This window comes from Alosa pseudoharengus, unplaced genomic scaffold (genome assembly GCF_046254945.1).
Source record: "Alosa pseudoharengus isolate Yale_2024_CS ecotype anadromous, Long Island Sound unplaced genomic scaffold, YU_APseudo_1.1 YU_APseudo_1.1_scf_8, whole genome shotgun sequence".
Classification (NCBI taxonomy): Eukaryota; Metazoa; Chordata; class Actinopteri; order Clupeiformes; family Clupeidae; genus Alosa; species Alosa pseudoharengus.
In genome coordinates, this window is record NW_027468870.1 from 19,904,377 (window position 1) to 19,914,958 (window position 10,582).

The 10,582-nt window shown below is 43.3% G+C and overlaps 1 protein-coding gene across 1 annotated transcript in view; it reads right to left on the reverse strand.

The window, feature by feature from the left end:
* LOC143111396 (CUE domain-containing protein 1-like) overlaps positions 1 to 9,843 on the reverse strand; it is a 21,134-nt gene extending 11,291 nt beyond the window's left edge. The window contains exons 1-3 of the mRNA XM_076273624.1: positions 9,656 to 9,843; positions 9,342 to 9,486; positions 305 to 952 (exon numbers count right to left, since the gene is read on the reverse strand). Coding sequence (XP_076129739.1) covers positions 305 to 631 — 327 coding nt within the window. The 5' untranslated portion in view covers positions 632 to 952; positions 9,342 to 9,486; positions 9,656 to 9,843. The remainder of the gene's footprint in view (positions 1 to 304; positions 953 to 9,341; positions 9,487 to 9,655) is intronic.
* Positions 9,844 to 10,582: the final 739 nt, after the last annotated feature.

Below are 10,582 nucleotides of genomic sequence, written 5' to 3' on the forward strand. Positions count from 1 at the left end.
GACCTACTCCTGCGCCGCATCAAATATTCATATGATACAGACCAGAAAGAGAACTGCAGTGCAATAAAAACATAATTGCACTGATATTGGGGGAAGTTTAGGGAACCATTTCTGTGAAGCATCAAATATTAAAAGGATAAAGAGCACCGTGAATACTGAAGTGTCATAAAAACATAATTACACTGATATTAATGGAGGTTTTAAGTATATCATAACTTTCAAAAAGTTGGTTGAAGTTCCTGTCAACCATCACACAGTAAAGTATTACATCTGTCGGTCCAGTTCTGTGCCAGCTCTGGCTCACCTCTGGCGGAATGCTGTCCTCTGAGTCGGAGCTGTCGTCCCCTGTGCCCTGACCGTCCAGGCTCATCTGCAGCAGCTGCTCTATGGTGGCCTCCACCACGCCGTTGTTGGCCCACAGCACGCACTCGATCACCTGCCGCTCCACGCCGGGGAACATGGTCCGGAAGTCGCCCATGGCCTGGTTGAACTCCAGCCGGTGCACTACCCGCTGCGGCCTGCCAGGGGCGCTGTTGCTGCTGCTGCTGTTGCTGTTGCTGTTGCCACTGCCCGTGCGGGGAGAGCTTGCGCCATGTGACCTGGAGATGGTGCGGTGGAAAAGGCTGGTCATCGTCCACGAAGTCTGTGACCACCCCTCTGTGCCCGTACCCGAGTCCTGTGCCCAGAGACAGATAGGTCCTGTGTCCTGTCCCGGGTGCCCGCTACTGCAGTGCCCGCTCTCACTGCCCTTCACTCCTCCCGATGACCTTGGGTGCCCTGCTCAGCAACCCGTTATGCCTGCATGGCACCTGAAGCGTGCGGCGTGCAGGTGGGCACTACTTGGGCACACAAAGAGGCAGACAGCCACCAGTCGTCGTCCTCTTCTGCGAGGCCAGAGGATGAAGTTGGGGTGCATCAAACTCTGGGCGACCAACGCACCACTCTTCAGGACCTGCAAACACAATAGCAGAAGATCAGACAGGAGAACAATTGATCAGAGGTGAAGTCTATCAGGAGGGTCAGTCAGTACAGCCTCAGAAGACCAAATCAAAAACACTCTGTATTGCACTCATCTTCCAATCAAACTTTATTCACATGGGGTTAATTAGAACCTATTTACATATTTTCAGTTTGTGTGCATGTGTATGTCTGTGTATATGTGTTTGTGAGTGTGTTTGTGTGTATGTGTGTGTGTGTGTGTGTGTGTGTGTGTGTGTGTGTGTGTGTGTGTGTGTGTGTGTGTGCATGTCCAGGCGTGTGTGTGTGAGGTTCAGAAGGGGTGCAGTGAGCGGCTGTCTGTTTGAGTTAAGTCCTGATCTCCCTTGGCTTCACTTCCTAGGGCGTCTGCGTTCCCATGGCAACGTGGCATATACCCGCAGGCACTGTGGTGGCGTCAGTCCACACCAAAGACCACATGACCCACAGTGCCCATAAGTAGGTTACACACACACACACACACACACACGCACACACACTAAAATCATCAGCATCTCAACCATCAGCCCACGCATGTCTTGCTACTTTTGTATGTAAATTGGGGAATGGAATTAGCCAGTGTGTCAGATTAAGGCTTGTATAGTTTGAGATTAGGTGTTTGTGAAGACACCAGATGAAGCATTCAGATGACTAGTTTGCGGGACACAAACAGCAGGTGGTGTAACTAACCCTGCAGCTTAGGAGCCTGGCGACTAGGAGACTCTATTCTTCCCACAATAGAGCAGATGCTGCCATACTGTACAGCGCTACAGATCGCACAGCAGGCCTGAATAAAACACAGCTACTTTACATTTGAACATAACCATTAGAATGTTAATAATGCCATTTTCAGAGGCCATATCATGCATTTAAAATAAGAAACGGAAAAAATGTATACCGGTATATACACACACAGACACATGGCTATATGTGTGTGTGTGCATTATAGCATTCAAATATTTCTGTATAGAGTATGTGTTATATATAATTAATATATCCACATAGGGAAGCCTGGGGTATATATATATAATGAACTAATGAACGTACAGTACCTGTTGTGAAAACACGGCTGCGATTTTGATTTGAGACAGAAATCACAAGATCATGACACATCCTGGCAGATACCTAACCCAATTTATTAATCCAAACTAAAGTTGATGTGAAACCTGTGCCTCTCGCGCACGGGCATTCTGGTGCCATGCCAACAACAACAACAACAACAACAACAACAACAGCAACAGCAACATGTGACCCATCTCCTTTCAGACCTGCCATGGTCAAGGCAAGCAGAGAGAGCAGCACACAAAAAAGCACACACAAACATAAACACACAAACATAAACACACAAACACGCTCACACACACACACACTCACACACACACACACACACACACACACACACAGACACACTCACACACACACACACTCACACACATACACATGCTAACACACACAGACACACACACGCTTACACACACAATTTCTTCTAATTCCTCCCAAAATATGGCCCAGCTGGAGCACTTGTTTATTGCTCAGGTAAGCCCACTTCCTCACACGTCCCGCCCACTCTTACACACACCATTAAAAACAGCCCAGGAACAGACTGGACGCAGCAGGATGGATGACGAAATCTTACTTCACCCAGTTCACTGGCTTCACACTAAATAAAGGCTTCTATGCTCTCCGCAGCCAAGCGTGGCATATGTGTCCCGTTTGGAGGGCATGTGGTGGCATGATTAACGGTCTGTCTTACAGTTTGTAGTTGGCCCATCTGCCTACAGCCCGAGGAGCAGACTGCAGGGAGTGTGTGTGTGTGTGGGCGGGCATGTGTGTGGGTCGGTGTGCAACGTGGCGTTTCGGGAGTCCAAGGAGGATGCTGGTGTCGTGGTGTGGAATCAAGACATGGGCAGGGCACGAAAACACAAAAACATGGCATTCATCGTGGTCACTGTCCTGGTTATTCAAATTCCTTGGATTTCTTATTTATTCATTCATTTGGTCATTTGTAGCAGATGCTTTTATCCAAAGTGACAAAATGGGGAATAGCATTCAAGCTAGTGCAGAGGAGACCTTAGGTAGTTTATTGATAGTTCATTAATGCTACATCGACCAATACTATGTAGCCATGGCAACGTTTTTTACATTTGAAAATAATCCTTCCAAAATAATCCTTTAAATGGGCCCAATTTAAGACCCTCCCCCCTGTTCTAATTGTGCCCATGCAAAATATTGGCTTGGACAACACCCCTGCATGCACATTGGGATAATTTAATCTGTCATAGTTTTAGTAACTCAAAGCAGGAGAGGCTGAACTTGATACGTGATGTCTTGATGTGACGTCTCAGTGACAGTAGAGAATGATGCATTAGCAAATTAAGGGGGTCTTGTAGGGCCCTGAGTTGAACGGCAGGAAAAGTACAAAGTCAGGTGAAGTCAAGTCAACAAGCAAAGTGTGTCACGCATGAACTAAAGCTGTTGTGTGGGGTGTAGGAGCACCGAGTTAACCCACATGAGGTTTGCATTTATATTGCTTATAGCATTAAATCTACACTTTGCCAAGTTATTAAATTAGCTTTATTCGGACTGCAGACTTTGCACTCTTCCCATAATTTAAATTAGGTCCCGCAGGCAGGAGTGCATCTCTCCAGTTCGGGTTATCATATAACTTCAAAACCTGATGGTTGCCACCCATATAAAAGAGGCCTCTGTGTGTGTGTGTGTGTGTGTGTGCATGTGTCTGTGTGTGTATCCTGTTTGCAGCTTCAGTGGCACACTCAGCGTGTTTACAGGGTGCATGTGTGTGTGTTTACACTCGGTAAAGTGTTTACAGTGCCTATGAGTCCTCTCCATCTCTGGCCGTCCACTCTCCCTGTCACCACAACACACCGCAGCCTGGGAGGAAATGGACTTTTTACGAGCCAGTCTCCAAGTGCTGTACCTCATCATCCCAGCGTGAGATCGAATCGGCCAGTGTTATTATTTTGGTTTAGGAAATGACTCATAATCACACACACAGAAACTGCAGAAGGAATTCATCATCGATACTGTTACAGGCAGGGATGTAGTGGAGGCTAAACGCAAGTAAACGCAGTTTATTTAGCTCTGACATTTCAGAAATAGAGTTTATCCACCTCTTATTAGAGTTTATCCACCTCTCAAACGAGTTTATTCACCAATTGCAACTTTTAATATTCAAAACTCACACTGTATTATCCACATTCACAATATGTTCACTCATCAACACTCTAGGAACCATTTAACACCACTGATATTGTTAGAAACATTGGACAATAACCTCCACCATCATCAAACAGGAGGTGTACACAGAAGTCTGTTGTATCAATCTTGAACATTCCCTTGTGAGATATTTGGAAAAGAAAACATTATCTAGGCTATTATTAATGTAAATACAGTTTATAACAAAGGCGTAAGGTATTATGCCGCGATCTTTCGACCTCAATTGGCCCTCAATCTCTTGCATCTCAATGCTTTTCACACTTTTAAATAATATTTTCCTATAAATGTTCATTCAGTAGCACATTATTAACCAATCAAACATTTCAATTAAATATTAGTATTTATCAATTATAGGGCTTTGTACTTGTACTTTGTACATGATTTATCATGAATATCAACGAGTGACAAATCCGCATCATATTAATGACAGTATGTACTAATGACACTCCATTATTGTGTTACTGTTGTACAACATAATTAAATCAAAGTCAAACTAATTAGATCAAGCCACTGATGTGGTAGTGTACTCCTCGTGTACCTGATGAGGATGTGTGTAATCTAACTGTGTAATCTAACTTACCTCAGGAACACAAAAAAAGGATGTTATCAATACAAAAATAGTGAATCCAGTCTCTATCATTTTAATATCATTCATTATGTTGGGAAAAGAAAAGTAGGACTCCCAGAATTTCACACTCAACCCTCTTCCCTAATCATATGAGTCAATCATTATCAGAAGAGTCTTTCCAAATTAATTCCCAAATTAATTAACCCACAAATGAGACCACCAGACACTTGAAACTGGAATACTTTTAAAGTTTAAATCTCAGTGTCGTCGTGTATCGTGTATTATAATACTGCCCAATAGAGCAGAGAAATCAAATCAAATGTCCATTGATTTGACTTACTGTGATGGGGGTATTCTCAGTCTCTCTCTCTCTCTCTCACACACACACACACACACACACACACACACACACACACACACACACACACACACACACACACACACACACACATGCCATTACAGAAAATCAATCCCCTGAGAGCCATTCTTACGTCTCTCACCCTGCGGAGGGCTACCTAGTCGTCATCACCGGCCCTACATATTAATGGACGCCTCCCACACACCGGCTATCTTTAGCCCCCGAATCCACAGGGTGGACATCCGGCCTCTCCAGGACCTGGGGTCAGAGGGCCGGGATCACATCCGGAGCTGCCCACTCCACCACACCAGGAGCCTGAAGGACACCCGCTGGGTGCTTGTAGATTGGACAACATGCAGAGCAAGGCCCTGGTCATCACGTCACGTCGCATCAGCCATAATCAATGAGTGGGTCAGGGGAAAACCTCACTGCCCGCTGCAGGCGTCTGAAGGTCAATCTCTCCTGAGATCCACTTCTATGTTAAAGGTGCCTCCTCCTATACGTGTTTTTTTTAGTTTAAAACATTTTGAGATGTCCAAGAAATATCAACAGAATGTGGAAAAAGGACCTCATGTCAAAAATGCCCATGCAGTCCTGTGTTGCTCAAATATCCACTGATGTCAGGATGCAAACCAGCTTCCTATCACTTTGTGTCATGTGTGCCGCTGTATTAAAGTGTATTATGATTGACCAGCCATCATAATGATTCAAAAGATCTGGCATCCCTAACCAGGGTCCTGTCAGAAATCCAGTGGTCTCATTTCTTTAACAACACTCAAAAAAAAAAAAACACTCAAAAATTATAATCTAGAGACTACATCAAGCAACTCAGCAAAACATTATTCTGAGGGAAAATGACAAAATGTGGGGGAAATTCTAACTAGCATAAAATTACAGCCACTCCTGCTGACAACATGAGCAACATCAAATAGAGTAGCCTGAAGTCCGGAAAGTGACTGGGGTCTAAGAGAAAGACAGACACAGAGACAGAGAGAGAGAGAAAGTATAAGTGTGTGTGTGTGTGTGTGTGTGTGTGTGTGTGAGAGAGAGAGTATGTTTGTATGTTTGTGTGTGTGTGTGCGAGTGTGTGTGTGTGTGTGTGTGCGTGTGTGTGTGTGTGTGTGCGTGTGTATGTGTGTGTGAGAGAGAGTGGTGTGTTTGTTTGTGTGTGTGTGTGTGTGTGTGTGTGTGTGCCTGTTGAATCTGTCAGGAGTCCAGTCTTGGCCTGGCCTGGGGGGGCAGTGAGAGCTGATGCCACAGACAGTGTTTGACAACCACAGCATGTGTGAACCAACACACAAGATTGACCCAGGCTGGCAGTCACCACTGCTGACACAAAAACACTACATTAGGAGACCACTTTACTACAGCAAGACCGGGACGGACACACAGATTGGACAACACAGAGTCTGGACAACCTGCTCACACCAAAGATTCTAGAGTGCTCCGCTTTAAACCAAAGATTCTGGAGTGCTCCACTCTAAACCCTTTCAAGAGAGTTCCATTATCAGCATCATAGTTGGCCCCACAAGGCTTCCGTTTTAACATTCCATATGTTATCTTAATGCAGAGGAAGTCAATTGGGAACCAAATAGAACGTTCAAGCATTGTTTTTGTTTTTATTGTTGAAAGGGTCTATAAAGGTATGGCTCTGCTTATCTCTAGGGCTCTGGCTCCGCTCTAAACCAAAGATTCTAGAGTGCTCCACTCATTTAATCATTAATGATTCACACTGCGAAACAGTTTTGACATGGATTAAGCATAGACTGTATAATACAGTCTATGGGATTAAGCCTAAAAGCTGTTTTAATGTAAAAAGTTATTTTTCAGTCCTGGAGTAGGTTTAATGCATCTATGGAAAACAGACCCTACATGACTAGGAAACAACAAGAAGACTGTCATGAACACACAAGTTATACTCCGTTTAACTCAGTACACACACAGTAATGCTATCTGAAGCAAGATGAGGATGTTCCGCTAGTTCCCCGCTCTTGTGACCAAAGTCCTTGTCATTGCTCTCCAAAAAACAGACAGGAAGGTGCCCTACCGCGACACGGACCTTTGACTGAACGGTTGGAGTACTACTGCAATGATTCATTTTATGTGCCTTAGGAACTCAATTTGTTTAGAGCTGCTATCCACTCCAGTGACGGGACCATGATTGAGACTTCCAATGCCCAAAAATCTCATCCTAGTGGAGCCAAGATACTCTGTTAGAAGTACTTCTTAATGCTGCTGCTGCAGTTCAAAACAGCCCATATGCTGCAGATGAAATGTAATATTTGGATCAATTAATATTTAATATTTGGATCATATTTACTTTGAAGGAATGTCTTTTTGGGAAAACCAAATAGAAGAAAATAAACAAATAGCAGTTTTGCTGAAGGCTGCAGGGCAGTGCAGGAAAGCAAAGCCAGAGGAGTAGGACTACAGCCTATATGAGTCTGTAGTGTCATTAGTGCAAAGCCAGAGGACTGCAGCCTATATTAGTTTGCCATTAGAATTCCAGTACACACAGAGAAATTAGCATTGACAAAGGTGATATCCATTAGAGTATAGCCTAGTCTTATTGAAATTTATTAAAGAGTCAATTATGCACAGCTTTCCAAATTTATCTTTGTTTATTAGCACTCCAGGACAACCAAACTCAGCATTTTTCAGTTATTTTTTTTCCAGAATTCCAGTTCCCCTGGGACAAAAGACTATACTCTTTATGTGACCAAAGTCCTTGTCTGTGCTCTCAAAAAAAAAAAAAAAGCATGGACCTGCCCCATGCTGTCAGCTGAGCCCCATGTCAGGAAGGGGGCCAACCATGAGATGGACCTCTGACTGAATGATAGAGTTTTGATTTGAACACAAAAGACCTCCAGGTAGCCTTTTTTTACCTGAGTTATCTAAGTTTGTACCACTAAATATCATGAATAACAATTCTCCCGCGCACTATTAAAAGTTAGTAACCCTAATACCATGAAGTAGTGCATTGTACTAATGGCACATGATATATAGCGATCTTAAGCAAAGGATTTATGTTTGACAAATCTATACATTTAATGTCTAGGTGAAAGTTTTGCCTTTGTCTTTCCAATGGTGCCGTGCTATATTGTGTACCACTAAAGTGTTTTGTGTCCCGTGTGGTTTTCAGTCCAGGCTAGGCTACTAGGTGGCTCAGGTTGCAGCCAGGGCCAGCATTTCATTAATGGCTGATCGATTTCCTTCGAAAGCAACCAACTCCAGTTCCTCACTTCATGAAACTCCAGCAGGAATAACTCAGCTGGCCTGCTGGTAGAGCCATCACTGGTAGCCTACTGTACATAGTAGCCGTTTGCCACTTTTCCACAGGCCGGTGCATAACACTGGCAAAGGCAAGGCAAGGCAAGGCAATTTTATTTGTATAGCGCATTTCTTACATCAAGCAGTTCAATGTGCTTTACAGAGAGGAGACAGCAGTGTAGTTTATAGTAAAAAGGTACATGACAGCAATAAAAGACATTCAATAAAACCACATATGTATTAAAAAAGAACAAGGAGAGTGAAATAGATAAAAAGATAAAAAATTAAAATATATAAAAAGATAAAAAGATAAAGAGATAGGAATTTAAATAAATGTATACATACTAAAAGGAAAACTTTAGCAATGTTAATGATATGCATCACTGAAGAGCGTGGTCTTTAGTTTTGATTTAAAAATGATAAAGCTCCAATCAATGTATGCCAATGTTCCATAACCTAATAACAAGCAACAATGTTGTCTTGTATGTGTTTAGTAGCCCATATGGATATTTAATGAAGACAGCCTTATCTGAGATGAATCATAACTAATAGGCCTAGTCTCTATGGGCCCTTATGAAGCAAGTCATTTATCATATTAAGAATGTTTCACGTAGCCTATAATAAGAGAGAGACTAGGTTAGAATAAGTCAAAGATATTTGGAACTGCAGAAACTTTGCTTTTATTATTATTTGTGTTTGGGCCTGTAAATAAGTGAATCAACAGTAAATTCTCATTTAACTTTGCAAAAAGAAAACTTAGGCTACCTCTCGGAACACTTAGGCTACCTCTCGGAACATGGCTACTTATCCTTGTGTGCAAATACATTGTGTTTCATATTTGTAGTAGTAGGCTATAAACCTAACTGTAGCCTACGCAGTATTCAGTTGTGTCGAGTTAAGAAAACAGCCAAAGGAACCAAACTGAACACCTACCTGGTGCAAGAAATCGCGTAGGTTCTGGTAAGGTATAAGGTAATGTATATCGGTCACATCGTTGATCATCTGTCGGGTTATTGCAGGCCTTCGGTCTGGAAAATCCTGCAGATAATTTCAGTCACTCACCGCTTCTCATCTCACCCTGTGATCAGCAAGATGGCTTGATTAGTTTATCCGTGTAGGCTACCCGCACAAGTCAAATCACATTCCTGTTAAATGCAGAGGAGTCTCACGACATGAGCAAAACATGCATTCTCCTATATTCATGATTGCCGTTACATAGGCTTCAAAACAACATACATATCCCTTACCATGTGAACATCCGTACCAATGCGCTAAACCAATGACTCGCTGCTCCATTTAAATGTAACTATGTGGTACTGTTGGCGCTGACGTAGATCCTACATGAGCAGGCTGTATGATCGCATCATAGGCTACTACACCGCAAACCTCAAGTTCTCAGAGCGCGTCTGCCTCGATTCGGCTGGCGCTTGCTTGAGGCTGCCCGCGGATGACACATTTCCGTACCCACAGCAACTACCAGCGCTACTGTGCGTTCGTTCAGTTCATTCACTAGAATCCGAGAGCATCCTAGCGGAGAAAATACGCTACTGCTCTGATGCCTAGATGTTGGGTAGTCTACTTGGAATGCAGTTGGAGCGCAAAACAAAACCTCACCATATACAGATGGGAAATGTTATATTTAAGTTTAGTGGTGAAAAATATTTACATCTAATAGGCCTAGGCCTAATTTTCGGGTCCTTGACATGCATTGAATTCGTTTAGTGATCCAAGAGAAAAGGGCCCATTACTCTGAATGCCAGACATTAAGTCTGTGTGGCATACTGGCATTAGGCTACAATTAAATTATTGATTTCATTATTTGTCAGTGATCTTGAAGGTGATTTCGCTTTTCAATATCGTTTAGTTTCTTGATATATCACCCCCCCCCCCCCCCCCCCATGTACAAAGGGATGTCACATTGTCTTTTCTCCAAAGAACTAGACAAGGGGGGCACATTGTAATGGAGCCGTGTATTTGCCTGCAGCAAGCAAAATGGTCGATTGGTATCTGTGTGTAATATGTGTGAGTACAAGCGTAACAATTTCCTCCACATTCAGGTGTGTAGGCCTACAGCCTACCCAATCTTCTCAAAAGGAGGTGGCCTGTGCAGAGCTTGTCTGGAAGGTGGGCGTTCGGATTGCCTCTCACCAGTGACTCAATAATTCCGGTGGGCA